This window comes from Delphinus delphis, chromosome 9 (genome assembly GCF_949987515.2).
Source record: "Delphinus delphis chromosome 9, mDelDel1.2, whole genome shotgun sequence".
Lineage (NCBI taxonomy): Eukaryota > Metazoa > Chordata > Mammalia > Artiodactyla > Delphinidae > Delphinus > Delphinus delphis.
The window spans coordinates 2,064,904-2,079,944 of NC_082691.1; the positions used below are offsets into that span (position 1 = coordinate 2,064,904).

At 44.9% G+C, this 15,041-nt stretch overlaps 1 protein-coding gene across 3 annotated transcripts in view; it reads right to left on the bottom strand.

Moving 5' to 3' along the window:
* The window catches only part of HUS1 (HUS1 checkpoint clamp component), a 31,239-nt gene extending 17,106 nt beyond the window's left edge, over positions 1 to 14,133 (bottom strand). For 2 of the 3 annotated variants that reach the window (XR_009520530.1, XM_060019757.1), the window contains exons 1-5: positions 13,934 to 14,133; positions 13,191 to 13,318; positions 12,914 to 13,090; positions 4,292 to 4,399; positions 2,974 to 3,048 (exon numbers count right to left, since the gene is read on the bottom strand). Coding sequence is in view for 2 of the 3 variants with exons in the window: in XM_060019757.1 (XP_059875740.1) it covers positions 2,974 to 3,048; positions 4,292 to 4,399; positions 12,914 to 13,090; positions 13,191 to 13,318; positions 13,934 to 13,985 (540 nt within the window). In the remaining variant the exon portion in view is untranslated. The remainder of the gene's footprint in view (positions 1 to 2,973; positions 3,049 to 4,291; positions 4,400 to 12,913; positions 13,091 to 13,190; positions 13,319 to 13,933) is intronic. The other variant, XM_060019758.1, reaches the window with a different exon arrangement.
* Between the last annotated feature and the right edge of the window lie 908 nt (positions 14,134 to 15,041).

Sequence of the window (15,041 nt, forward strand, 5' to 3'; positions counted from 1 at the left end):
CGGCCTGCTCCGCAGGGCTCAGCTGCAGCTAAATCTCAGACAGATTTACTTCGGAGTGTCACCTAGCAGACCTTATTCTTGTTCCTTAAAATTAGTGAACTCTGAATAGTTTCCATCCTAGTAACAAAATCAAAAAATGTTTTTAACTTGAGTGAGCTCTCATTTCTAAGGCTTTGACATTACACAGAAAACAGCCTCTACATTTCCTTGCTGCATCATCTAGTAAACGTACCTCTGAATGAGAAGAATTCATTATTCTTTCACTACCCAGAAACACACGGTGATGTTTCTAAGCCCGCTCTCTTATCTGGACACAATACTTGACTGAAATATGTAAAACAATCCTTGTGCTTACCGGGACTCTAAAGCTAACACAGGCCCGTCTGCTTTGAGTAAGCACACACTCAGTATCTACCTGTAAATTCTCCCCGCTTTTGAAAAACAGGTTTTATATAAATACAGATTTATTCAAGAAGGCAGCTTGCAAGGTTCTAGATTCACTCCAGACTTCAAACACCCTCGCAACTTTCTTCACATCCCCACCGCCTGAGTGATCAAACAGTAGCTCCACACCTCTGACCACACCCGGTGCCTGGTGTGGGGCAGTGTTCAAACAGAACTTGCCAAGGGAGTTCACGAGCAATACTCTGAACACTGGTCGCCGTGTTTATTTTGTGAGCGATGGCCAGAGTATTAGCCACGTCAACATACTTTGCTTCTTAGGGACTTGGACAAAGTCTTACCTCTTTCGGAGATTCCCCAAATGATAATTACCCACCATTTACGGAAGAGTGGCTAAACGCACTGGGAACCTAACATAAATGATCTCGATTCACAAAAAGTCACAGAGCCACTGTGACAGTTAGGCTGCCATTCTCGTGCTGGATAACACCCAGCACCGGGGCGCACCGCTCAGCAGGGGGCCCAGGGTGGCTGCAAGGACTCGGCTCCTCTGAGGCTGAGACAACGTATAAGGTGTAAGCAACAGAGCACTGCTCCAACCACCAAGCACCGCCGACCCACGTGTCTACCACAGCAACAGCATCCCTGCGCGCCCGTCAGAAACTCAGCCTGACCCCACCGCAGACCTCCTGAACCAGAACTGGCATTTGGTTGGAGGGGAGCCCAATGCCTTAAAACCTAGCGGAGACTTCTGTCAGTCTATGCCTGTTTTTTTCTGTTCCTACCTGAGTCGTACACGCAACCCACCCCCACTGGCCACGTCTCTCATTAAAGGAAGTAAGGTAAGGATGGCATCTCATCAAGGGCCGCTGGGGCATCTGACGGGACAGGGGTATTTTTAATGTGTTAAGTCCTAGTCATTTTCCTTAGGTCTCTTGCCTGTAATCTTCAGACACAGAATTCTGGTTACTCAAGTAGATCTCGTTATGCATTTGGCTACTCCAACTTTCCATATGCTTGATAACTTTCCCCTTAGTATTTCACAGTGCAGGAACCACTTCCACAAAATTCTGGCTTTTAAACACTCCAGGGAAGAGAAAAACACCTTTGATGATTTTATCTAAGCGACTTTGCTGACTCATTTCCCTTGGACCAAAAGAACAAACAATCGGATCCTTGACTTACTCGCCCTGCCTTTTCTCTCCTGGGCCTCTCGAACCTCTCTGGAGGTCCCCAGGGTATCCTCAGAGGAAGCTCCCAGCCTGACAACTGGATCAACATCAAGGCAGGCAGAGCAGAACACCCATGTCTGCCCAGGACACACTGCTTCATCTGAAGCCATCCTAAATTAAAGTGAAATCTATAAAGATGAAGTTATGGAAGAAAATTACTCTCAAGCGAGCACACCTGCGGTGATAAAACAGCCCATCAACGTTTTCTAGGCTTCAGGAAACTTTTGTAATTCCAAAGATCTCTTGAAACTAAGTTTCATTCCAGGTCCATGCGCAAACACCTATTACCCACGTGCTGACTGGCAACCCCACAGTGGGTGGCTGTCACGCAGAGACGGTTAAGACAATTTCCCTTTTCAGGAAGCTGCCACTTTAGGAGGGGTTCCCAGGTGCTAGCAGGTAACTTATGTAGTGCTGAACAGAGCAGCTCGGCAGAGGAGGGGCTTACAGCCAGTGTGGTGGGAGAAGGTCTGGGAATTCTGATGAGCAGTGAGAAGGGCTAAGTGCTTTCCAGGGGACAACGGGAGAGAAGCAGCCAAGTGTGAACGGCAGAGACGGGGCCTGGGAAGAACCGGTGCTGTGGGGATGGACAAGAGTCTAGAGGAGTTCTGCAGGGAGGGGGCAGCCATGTGGCAGGTAACTGGCCTGCAGACACCGAAGAGCAAAGGTTTCACCAGGTGGACCGGGGTTTCTATAATGAAACATCCAGGGACACAATCGAATGAGTTTTGGGGGTGAGTGCAGAACTCAGGAGAACCCTGGGAGGGAAGGAGAATGACCCACACGATCCCCCAACACTGTCACTGTCACATATAGCGTTTCATGACATTGGCAGAAAACCTTCACAGAAGAAAACAGGGAAGTAAACATGACCCTCGAGCTGACCTAAGAGCTGCCTACAGGAAGAGGGGTGTGTCCTGGGGGATCTCCGTCCTGGGCTCACAGAGACATCTGGCAAGTAGAGAGGCCAGCATCAGTGATCATAAGAAAATATGTACATTATCAGATAAAACATGTAATATGCTGTCCAGAACATATGGAAAGAAAGCCAAAACTGTTGAATATATCCTTAACATACTATTAATATAGATATGAGGGACTAGGGCAAATGCGAGTGAGGAAAGTTGAGAAGACCTGAGCAGGTTGCTACAGGCACCTGTAAAACTGCAGGCTCTCAACAACCAGCCAGGCCCCCAGAACCAGGGGGTGAGGGACGCCCCACGCGGACACCACATGGTGAATGGCAGGGCACCAAGACTCCATCAGACGAGGCTCCTCCCAGGACACGCAGCCAAAAACCACACACTTGGGAGCTCTTTTCCAAGAAGTTAGGACTTACAAGGTGATTGCTGATGTTTTTCATCTTCTCCACAATGCTCTTCATAGTCTTCAAGACTGGTAAATAAATACTAACCTATAAAGCAAATGAGAAAAATCAGGAGTATTAACACATTGACATAACATAGTCAAGTACTGACAGGTGCTCATTACCTGTTCACAATGTGTGTACGCTTAAAAGCTCTGGAATCTTGTTTTTAAATTGCCTGAATACAGGTCCTTTTTAAAATATAAAAAGAAAAACAAGTTTACAACTTCACTCACTCATGCCTGCCTCTGGTGACATCAGTGACCATGTCCCTGCAGGCATTCCCTGCTTCCAAGACTGCAGCCCTGCAGCCAAGATGCCCTCTGCACGTGCCCCAGGGGACTAAGGCTCAGCACCGGGGGAGGCCGTCCTCCAGGGGTTCACACCCAGGCTCAAGGTCTGCCTCCTACCCTGTGCAGAAACACTGGGGGCCAGTCTCTGCAGCAGTGCCCAGACTGGGTTGCAGCAGTACTTGGTACGATGCTGGCTTTTTCCCAGCAAAGATGTCTTCTAGCAAAAGCCAAGTAAATATTCCATTCACTGTATTTTCACGGTCTCTTCTTCAATACATCGTGAGCAAGAGTTTGACCCTTGGGCATCATCTTTACTTCCAGTGGCTCTGGGACTCCTGTCAGGAGAACTAAAGCAGGCTCTCCCACACACCCTGGGCATCACTCCTTACGAGACAAAGGAAAAAACCGCGTTCTGTGAAACCCAAGCTGGCGCCTAGGACCGCTACTCCCGATAAATGCGATGGTCCTCCAAAATACTACCTTAGTTTTACTTAAGCATTATTGGGCAAGACTTTCTCTCTCCTAACTGTAAAGAATGGGGCATTCCTATTATGTAAAACGCTACTTTAGGATGTTTTATGTGAACAACTAAAGACAAATACTGCAATTTTTTTTTTTTTTCTGGGAGTGTCCTTTAAAAATGACTATCTCTTGGGCTTCCCTGGTGGCGCAGTGGTTGAGAATCCGCCTGCCGATGCAGGGGACACGGGTTCGTGCCCTGGTCTGGGAAGATCCCACATGCCGCGGAGCGGCTGGGCCCATGAGCCATGGCCGCTGAGCCTGCGCATCCGGAGCCTGTGCTCCACAACGGGAGAGGCCGCAACAGTGAGAGGCCCGCGTACCGAAAAAAAAAAAAAAAAAAAAAAAAAAAGACTATCTCTTTTCAGGCACTATACAACTTTCAAATAAAACCTACGGCAAGACTTTATCTAAAGTCAGAGAATTCAAATCACACCATTTAATACGTGGTGAGTGACAGGACGCCAGGCATCACTCACGTCAGCGTCCGGGACTGTCGGTTCTTGTAAGTCCTTCCACAGTTTTCGAGGAATAACCTTTACAGGGATGTCATGTGTCACAACACGACTACTGCTTGACACGGATAACTGCCAACAGAAAAATTAAAAATTATTTGTATCATCCTGTCAACACTTAAAAAAAAGAACTGAAAGACTAAAAAAGTTGATACCAAATCTAAGTGGAATGTTCTCAATTCAACAAATATTTATGGTGTGTGTATCCAGCTTGGGGTCCTGTTAGGAGCTGGGAAGTGTGGTGAACAAGAATAAGATAAGGTTCCCTCTGTTCCAGAGGTACAGGTGGGTAAGGAAGGAAACACAAACTATACAAGCTGGGTGCACTACATATAATCACTACAGATTTGAAGAAAGCAAAACAGCAACCAGGTGAGCGTGTGAGGAGGGTCTTAGAGTGGGAAGTCAGGAAAAGCTTCTCCGAGAGGTGACGTTTCAGATAGGACCAGAACAAGGATCACCTGTCAGTCATGGGAAAATAGAGACGAGGGGGACAGTGTTCTCCCAGGCAGGGAGAAGAGCAGTGTAAAGTCGTGAAGCACAAGTGACTTGCTATGCAGAAGGGACCAAGAGACTGTTCTGTGTGCACAGGACACTCGTGTGCTGCTGGAAGGATAAAACTCGACCTGTCTATGTGCATGGGCTCCTCTGAGACTCCACAGCCCAACATATTCTGCACTTTAAGAAGGAAAAGCATGATATGTTACTCTCTTACTTTTCCCTAAGTAACTTTAGAACCACACCACACTTATATTGTGAGGTGAAATACAGATTAGCTCTGAGAACTGCGTGACTGCAAAGAGCTGAGAAAAAGGAAGAAAGGTTGAGGAAGAGAGTGATCAAGACAGTGGAGGAGCAGCATGCGGGCTCGCCACCTCCCACAGATGCATCAGAACTACATCCACATGCAGAACGGTGCTCACAGGACACCTACTGAAACCTGGCAGAAGACCTCAGGCTTCAGAAAGGGCGAGAAAACCTCCACGCAACTGGGTAGGACAAAAGAGAAAAGAACAAAACAGAGAGGGGAATTGGGATGGGGCCTGCACCCCAGGGAGGGAGCTGTGAAAGAGGAAAGGTGCCCACACCCTGGATGTCCCCTCACAGGCAGGGAGATCAGCCTGGACAGAGGGGGAGCTGTAGAACCTTGGAGGAGAATCCAGCAACCAGTTTACAGAAGGCAGAATGGAGAGAGACCTGCACACACGGGAGATGCCACCGCCCTGCACTGCCCAGCCTGAGACACGTGTCTGCCGGGGTGGGTGGGGGCTGGGTGCTGAAGCACAGGCTTCGGAGCTCAGACCCAGGGAGAGGACTGGGGTGGGCTGCCTGAAGGGGCTGGAGTGTGGTGTGGCCATGACCAAGGGCGTACCTGGGCCCACCAGAGAGGCAACGTGCCACTGTTGGAGGACGTGTGAAGAGAGGGGCGGGGCCGCCACAGGAGCTTCCTTCCACGTGCACACGCACTTTCAGGCAACACAACACCACCTATATGAGTCCCTGGGGCGGGCGTGAGCCACCGCTGCCGCTGAGAGTGTCAGGAGTGGGCGCCAGCTGCCACTGCCATCGCAGGCTCCAGGAGCACGTGCAAACCGCTGCAGGCTCTGGGAAGACACATGAGCTTCTGTTGTGGGCTCTGGGTGGGCAGGTGCCAGCCGCCACCACCGCTGAGAACTCCAGGAGGGGGCACCAGCTGCCCTCACTGCTGCGGCTCCGGGAACATGCAAAAGCCGCCGCATCTGCACACTCCCCATCAAGGGGGTAGTGGCCAACACGTGCTGAGGAGCGGCAAAAGGCATCCATACTAAAGGCAGCCCTCACACCAAAAATATTAAACCTACACAAGCTACACAGGGACACTCCCGCATATAAATAGCCTTCTAAGACCACAGTTGGTAACTGTTTCTCCTAAGCTCAGAGAAAGAGAAATACAAATAAAATGAAGAAGCTGAGGAACCACTCCCAGTTAAAAGACCAACAGAGAATTCCCCAAAGGAACAAACAATGAAACAGACTTCTTCAGTCTAACAGAGAAAAAGTTCAAAAAGGTGGTGATGATAATAGTGAAGGTATTAAGAAAAGCTTTTGACAGAAGTGCAGACAGAGTACTGTAAAAAAGAACTAGAGACAACAAGGAGGAGCCAAGAAAAATTACAAAATTAATTTGCCGAGATGAAAGCTGAGCTCAAGGCAACGAATAACAGAATGAATAACATAGAAGAATGAACAAGTGAGCTGGAAGACAGAATAATGGAAATCACTCAATCACAACAGACAGAAAGCCAAAAGAAAAAAAAAATGAAAGCAAGATAAGAGATCTATGGGATAATATAAAGCATGCCAATCAATGCATAATACAGATTCCAGAAGGAGAAGAAAGAAAAGTGGATCAAAAATGTTTTGAAGAAATTATGGCTGAAAGCTTCCCAAACCTAAAGAAGGAAACATATATCCAGGTACAGGAAGTACAGAGGGTCCCAAGTAAGGTGAACCCAAACATATGTGCACCAAGACACAATTAAAATGGCAAAAGTTGGGCTTCCCTGGTGGCACAGTGGTTGAGAGTCCACCTGCCGATGCAAGGGACACGGGTTCGTGCCCCGGTCTGGGAGGATCCCACATGCCGCATAGCGGCTGGGCCCGTGAGCCATGGCCGCTGAGCCTGCGCATCTGGAGCCTGTGCTCTGCAACGGGAGAGGCCACAACTGAGAGGCCCGCGTACTGAAAAAAAAAAAAAAAACTGGCAAAAGTTAAAGAGAGGATTCTAAAGACAGAAAGAGAAAAACAAGGAGTTAATTACAAGGGAACCCCTGTAAGGCTATCAGCTGATTTCCCTATGGAAATGTTGCAGGCCAGAAGGGAGTGGCAAAATATATTCAAAGTCTTGAAAGGGAAAAAAATCTGCAACCTAGAATATTCTACCCAGCAAGATTATCATTTAGAATAGGAGGAGAAAATATTTCTCAGACAAGCAAAACCTAAAAGAATACAGTGATACTAAACCTAGCCTAAAAGAAATATTGAAAGGTCTTCTCTAAATAGAAAAGAAGCAACAAGCTATAGGAAAGAGGGAATAACAAATGGAAAGTAAATCACTTAAGCCAACATACAAATTAAAAAGAAAAAAAAATTTTTAAATCTATCTGTGAAAGCGATGATAACCACAACAAACTAAAAGAATAAACATGAAGATGTAAAGACATCAAATTCATAAAACGTAGGGGAGGAGAATTAGAAAATGTAGATTTTTTTTTAAATGTGTTTGAGCCTACAATGACTACCAGTCTAAAGCAAGTAGATATAGAAAGGGGTTAACATACTTGAAAAACAGGGTAACCACAAACCAACAACATACGATAGAGTCACAAAAACCAAAAAGAACAGAACACAAGCATAAAATAAAAGGAATCAAACCACAAAAAGAAAAACAAGAAGAGAAATAAAGGAACAAAGAAGAAACATAAAATCAATTGGAAAACAAGGTTTAAAATGGCAGTAAATACATATTTATCAATAATTTCCTCAAATGTCAATGGACTAAATGCTCCAATCAAAAGACAGAGTGGCGGACTGGATAAAAAAGAGCCTGCAATATGTTGCCTACAACAGACCCACTTCAGGGACTTCCCTGGCAGTCCAGTGGTTAAGGCTCTGTGCTGCCACTACAGGGCACAGGTTCGATCCCTGGTTAGGAACTAAAATCCTGCACACAGCACGGCATGGTGTGGCCAAAAAAAAACACTAGAGACCCACTTCAGGGCAAAAGAAACACAAAGATTGAAAGTGAGGGAATGGAAAAAGATACTTCATGGAAACGGAATTGACAAGAAAGTAGCAGTTGCACCACTCGTATCAGACCAAACAGACTTTAAAACAAAGGCCATAAAGAAGGATAAATAAGGACAGTATATAATGATAAAAGGATCAATACAAGAGGAGGACTTTATACTCGTCAACATATATGCAACTAATATCAGAGCACCCAAATACATAAAACAAATACTAACAAACATAAAGGAAGAAACTGATAGGAATACAATAATAGTAGGAGACTTTAACACCTGACTTGCATCAGTGGACAGCTCTTTGAGACAGAAAATCAATAAGGCAACAGAGATCCTAAATGATACAACAGAACAGCTACACTTAATTGTTGTTTTGGGGACATTACATTAAAAATAAAAGAAAACACATTCTTTTCAAGTGCACATGGAACATTCTTTAGGACTGACAACATACTAGGGCACAAAACAAACCTCAACAAATTTAAGAGTACAGACATTATTTCAAGCATCTTTTCTGACCACAATGGCATGAAAATAGAAATCAACCACAGCAAAAGAAATGAGAAAAAAACAATTACATGGAGACTAAACAACATGCTACTATGAGACCAATGGGTCAAGAAGGAAATCAAGAATGAAATTTAAAAGTACCTTGTGACAAATGACAATGAAAACGCAACCATACAAAATCTAAGGATGCAGCAAAAGCAGTTCTTGGAAGTTCATAGCAATACAGGCCTTCCTCAAAAAAACAAGAGAAATCTCAAATAAACAACCTAACCTACTGCCTAGAAGAATCAAAAAAAGACCACCACCTAAAGTCAGCAGAAGGAAGGAAATAATAAAGATCACAGGGGAAATAAATAAAATAGAGAGTAAAAAAAATAGAAAAAATCAATAAAGCCAAGAGCTGGTTCTTTGAAAGGGTAAACAAAATTGACAAACGTCTGGCCAGGATCACCAAGAAGAAAAGAGAGAGAAACCAAACAAAATAAGAAATGAAAAAGGAGAACTATCAACTGATACTGCAGAAAAAAACATAAGAGACTGCTATGAACAATTATATTTGAACAAATTGGACAACCTAGAGGAAATGGACAAGTTTCGGGAAACATACAGCCCACCAAAAGTCAAATCAAGAAGAAATCGATAATTTGAACAGACTGATCACTAGAAGTGAAATAAAATCTGTAATAAAAAAAAAAATTCCCTACAAACAAAAGTCAAGGACCAGATGGCTTCACAGGCAAATTCTACAAAACATACGAAGAAGAACTTTTACAGATCCTTCTCAAACTCTTCCAAAAGACTGAAGAGGAGGGAACACTCCCAAAGACATTATATTAAGCCACCATTGACCCAATACCAAAACCAGACAAAGATACCAGCAAAAATGAAAATTACAGGCCAATATCTTTGATGAACACAGATGCAAAAATTCTCAACAAAATATTAGCAAACCGAATCCAATAACATGTAAAAAAATCAGACACCATGACCGAGTGGGATTCATCCCAAGTTAACAAGAATGGTTCAACATACGCAAACTGATGTTATACACCACATCAACAAAAGAAAAGACTGGGACTTCCCTGGCGGTCCAGTGGTTAAGACTACATGCTTCCACTGTAGGGGCATGGGTTTGATCCTGGTCAGGGAACTAAGTACCGCATGCCACACAGCACAGCCAAAAAATAAAAAAAATTTAAAAATTCAAAAAATTTAAAAAAGAACAAAAGAAAAGACAAAAACCACATGATCATCTCAATGGATGCAGAAAAAGCATCTGACAAAATTCAACATCCATTCATAATAAAAACTCTTACCAAAGTGGGTATAGAGGGAACATACCTCAACATAACAAAAGCTATTTATGACACACCCATAGCCAATATAGTAACAATGAAAAGCTGAAAGCCTATCCACTAAAATATGGATAAATACAGGATGCCCACTCTCACCACTTCTATTCAACATATTACTGGAAGTGTTAGCCACAGCAATCAAACAAGAAAAAGAAATAAAAGGCATCCAAATTGGAAGGGAAAAGGCAAAACTGTCATTATATGTAGATGACATGATGCTACACATAGAAAATCCTAAAGACTTGACACAAAAACTACTAGAACTGATAAATGAATTCAGCAAGGTAGCAGGATACAAGATTAACATACAGAAATCTGTTGCATTTCTTTACACTAACAATGAAATATCAGAAAGAGAAAGTAAAAAAGCAAAAAAAAAAAAAACTTTTAAAATTGCATCAAAGAAAAATACAATAAAATACTTAGGAATAAACCTTACCAAGGAGGTGAAAGACTTACATGCTGAGAACTATGAAACATTAATAAAAGTAATTAAAGATGATTCAAAGAAATGGAAAGATATCTCATGCTCTTGGATTGGAAGAATTAATATTGTTAAAATGGCCATACTAAGCAAAGCAATCTACAGATTTAATGCAATCCCTATCAAATTACCCATGACATTTTTCACAGAACTAGAATAAATAACCCTAAAATTCATATGGAACCATAAAAGACCCAGAATTCCCAAAGCAATCCTGAGGAAGAAGAATGAAACAGGAGGCATAACCCTCCCAGACTTCAGACAATACTACAAAGCTACAGTAATCAAAACAGCATGGTACTGACACAAAAAAACAGCCATATGGATCAATGGAATAGAACAGAGAGCCCAAAAATAAACCCACACACCTAGAGTCAATTAATCTTTGCAACAAAGGAGGCAAGAATATACCATGGGAAAAAGACAGCTCCTTCAGCAAGTGGTGCTGGGAAACTTGGACAGCTGCATGTAAATCAATGAAGTTAGAACACACCCTCACAGTATACACAAAAATAAACTCAAAATGGCTTAAAGACTTAGAAGTAAGACATTGACACCATAAAACTCCTAGGAAAGAGCATATGCAAAACATTCTCCGACATAAATCATAGCAACATTTTCTTAGGTCAGTCTCCCAAGGCAATAGAAATAGAAACAAAAACAAACAAATGGGATCTAATCAAACTTACAAGCTTTTGCACAGCAAAGGAAACCATAAATAAAACCAAAAGACAACCCACAGAATAGGATAAAATATATGCAAATGATGTGACCGACAAGGGATTAATTTTCAAAATATACTACAATGAGCTACCACCTCACACTAGTCAGAACGGCCATAATTTAAAAATCTACAAATAACAAATGCTGGAGAGGGTAGGGAGAAAAGGGAACCCTCCTCTACTGTTGGTGGGAATGTAAGTTTTGGTGCAGCCACTATGGAGAACAGTATGGAGGTTCCTCACAATACTAAAAATAGAATTACCATATGACCCAGCAATCCCACTGCCGAAAATATATCCAGACAAAACTATAATCCAAAAAGATGCATGCACCTATATGTTCATAGCAGCACTATTTACAATAGCCAGGACATGGAAACAACCTAAATGTCCATCGACAGATGAATGGATAAAGAACACGTGGTATATATAAACATACAATGTTATAATACTCGGCCATAAAAAAAGAATGAAATAATGCCATTGCAGCAGCATGGATGGACCTAGAGATTATCATACTAAGTGACTGAAGTCAGAAAGAGGAAGACAAATGGTATGGTATCACTTATATGTGGAATCTAAAACATAACACAAATGAACCTACCTTCAAAACAGAAACAGACTCACAGACATAGAGAACAGGCTTGTGGTTGCCAAGGGGGAGAGTGGGTGGGGTAGGGATGGACTGGGAGTTTGGGGTTAGCAGATGTCAACTATTACATACAGAATGCATAAACAACAAGGTCCTACTGTATAGCACAGGGAACCATATTCAATACCCTGAGATAAACCATAGTGGAAAAGAATATTAAAAAAAAAGAATGCATACATATGTATAACTGAGTCACTTTGCTGTACAGCAGAAATTAACACAACATTGTAAATCAACTATACTTCAATTAAAAAAAAAAGTTGAGAAATCCTCTTCCATAAAGAGCATTAAACTGAATACAACACTCACCCGAAAAATAAAGTCCACAAATCACAAGGAGGAGAGGTGCCAGGATGAGGGAAGGCCAGGGAGGAGGCAGCACTGGCGCTAAAGGAAGTTAAGGCTTCAAAGAGTAAGAGGAGAGACTCCAAGGAGAAGACCCAGCATCCCCAAAGCCTGGGAGTTGGGAAAGAACGGGACACACCTGGGGAACCACTCAGAGGGCAGGTGTTTGCAATTTGGCTCTACAATGGGTTGGGCCACATGTCAAGGGCTTCGGACAGTAAGTTGGAAAAGTGAACTTCATTCTGTGAGCAGTGACAGCCTGTGGGGTACATGTGTCCTGAAGAGAGGTGCGCGTTGGATTCATCTGGTAGTAGCGTGGAAGAAAGATGTATTCCTCGAGAACCAGAGGTCATTTTAAAGGTGTCAGCAACAGAGGCGTGGGATAGGGGAGGGACACACAAATGCTTCAAAAGTGAAAATGGAGAGAAACCATGGTTTCTAGACTAGGTGACAAAACCAGTAAAAGAAATGGAGATGCTGGGATTACGCAGATAGAGAAGAAAGACGCAGAAGTGTTATTTCATAGGAAAAGGAGTATCCTCGTTGAATATTATGGGATCATAATGCTATTTAAACATGAGGAGGACATGACTCCAAGGGAAAACAAATACTGACGTGCAGATCTTTCATTTTAATAAAACCAATTAGCTTTCCACATACTGTTAGAAAGCCTAGGCTTATAACTACTTTTGAATCCTCTGGGAAGTTTCAGAAACGCTCCCTTCGTACTCACCAGCTCTATAGAAACTGTGAGGCAGGGAAAGTGTTTATTAGTCAGCTTGATCTTCAAGACTCGGGCATTCTGGGCAGTTTTCAAGGCTCGAGATAAATTTTCCGATGTTAGCTCTAAATAAATCGCATTGTTTTCTGCGGAGACACCTTCCATTTGAAATTCGCTGAAGAAGTTCTCCTAAGGGAAGAAAAAGGGGGGACATCTGTGCTCTTTCCGGCGGCATTCGTGGCGGGCGAGGGTGGGGGCGGTTTGCAGGCCTCAGAGAGCCTCCGCTCACCTGCTCCAGTTCACACCACATGCTCACCCCTCCATTGGCCACCTTGTCAGAGAGGATGAAATTCAACTTATCCGGGCTGATACGCAGAGTGCAGGTTTTGGCAAGCTTGGCTATCATGTTACTAACTCCTACAGCGAAGGATTCGAGTAAGGAATTACTAAGAAGCACGCCAAGTATCCCAGACGCTAACTTAGCTCGCAGAACTCCCAGTTCGGCCCGACGAGCTTGCCGGTGGGAAAATCACGTTTACGCTGGTACCCACCGGGAAGCCTTTAATGCCGCTGAGGTCACGCCAGCCTCCCACCAACCCTGCGCCGTTCACATCACCAGCCATCAGGGCTGGAATAAGGAAACCGCGATATTCGGAAGTGAACTGGCGCCTACCGGCCGCCTTCAGCCCTCCCACGTCCACTCGGGGCCGCCGGGTGCTGCAGGGATCGGGGCAGGGCCAGGCGCCGCAGGGGGCGGGGGAACCAACGGGGCCGGGCTGTGAAGGGCGGTCTGCGCCAGATAAAGGTGTCTGTGCCGCCAGCGGCCGGGTTAAGAAAAGACACGAGATAGGACTCAATCTGCAGGGACAACCCTCGGCACCTGCGCCCGCCCCATCCTCCAGCGGCCCGCCAGCCCAGCGCGCCCCCATCCTCCTCGCGGGGCCCCGGCCGCTTGCACTGCCCCTTCCGGGCCTCCCGCCCTCCCCTCTGCCCTCCTCCCCGCCGCCCTGGGCCGACGCGGCCCCCACTCACGCGTGAAGTTGTTCAGACAGGCCGCATCCACGAGCTTAGCCCGAAACTTCATGCTGGGACGCAGCCCGTGCGGGGCGCCCGTAGGCGGCCGACTCCAGGGACCCCAGCCTTACGCTGCCCGCCAGAAACGCCACCGCTGGCCTGGGTTCCGCCTGGCTCAGCCTGACGCCAGCCGCTGAGGGGAGGAGGGCTTTCGGGTCGCGCCCCTGGGTGACGCGACCTCTGCCGGAAGTGACGCGTCCTCCGCCCGCAGGGACCGGAAGTGGTTCTGACGATTTGAAGTTTGACCTCCGTGATCCCTATTTCCAATTCTTTTTTACAACATGAGAAATAAAATCAATCCCTTGTTTATAAAGTATTGAGTAGAGTTACCGCTTAAATACACACCTCTCTGGGGTAGGGGGGTTTTAGAACCTCCCTCGGCTCAGACGTTCGCACTAGTACCCCAGCGGTGCGGGACCACGTTGGATGATGCTGTGAAATTGTTTCAAATTTAAACTTTTAAACTGTGCAAAACGCAGGATGTTTAAAGAACACTGATGTTAAGTGGAAATTTTGTAGTCTTATCTCAAGATGAACTTCACTAGAGCCTGTTAAAAAAAATCGCACAGCAGAGGGGCTTTCCTGGTGGCGCAGTGGTTAAGAATCCGCCTGCCAATGCAGGGGCCTTGGGTTCGAGCCCTAGTCCGGGAAGATCCCACATGCCATAGGGCAACTAAGCCTGTGCATCACAACTACTGAGCCTGCGCTCTAGAGCCTGCGAGCCACAACTACTGAGCCCACGCACCTGGAGCCCATTGCGCTGCAACTACTGAGCCCGCGTGCCACAACTACTGAAGCCCCCACGCCTAGAGCTGGTGCTCTGCAACAAGAGAAGCCACCACAGTGAGAAGCCCCCATGCAGCAAGAAAGACCCAACACAGCCACAAATTAATTAATTAATTTTTAAAAATCTCACAGCACAAATGATATAAATAATGTGGTAGAATTTTGAAAAACAAAATGAGAAATAGAACAATTGTCTCCAACTTGGTTTTTCAGAGACAAGATTGTCCCTGTTAAGAATGTTTTATTTTTAATGTGCTTTGCAAATAGAAACCTACAACCT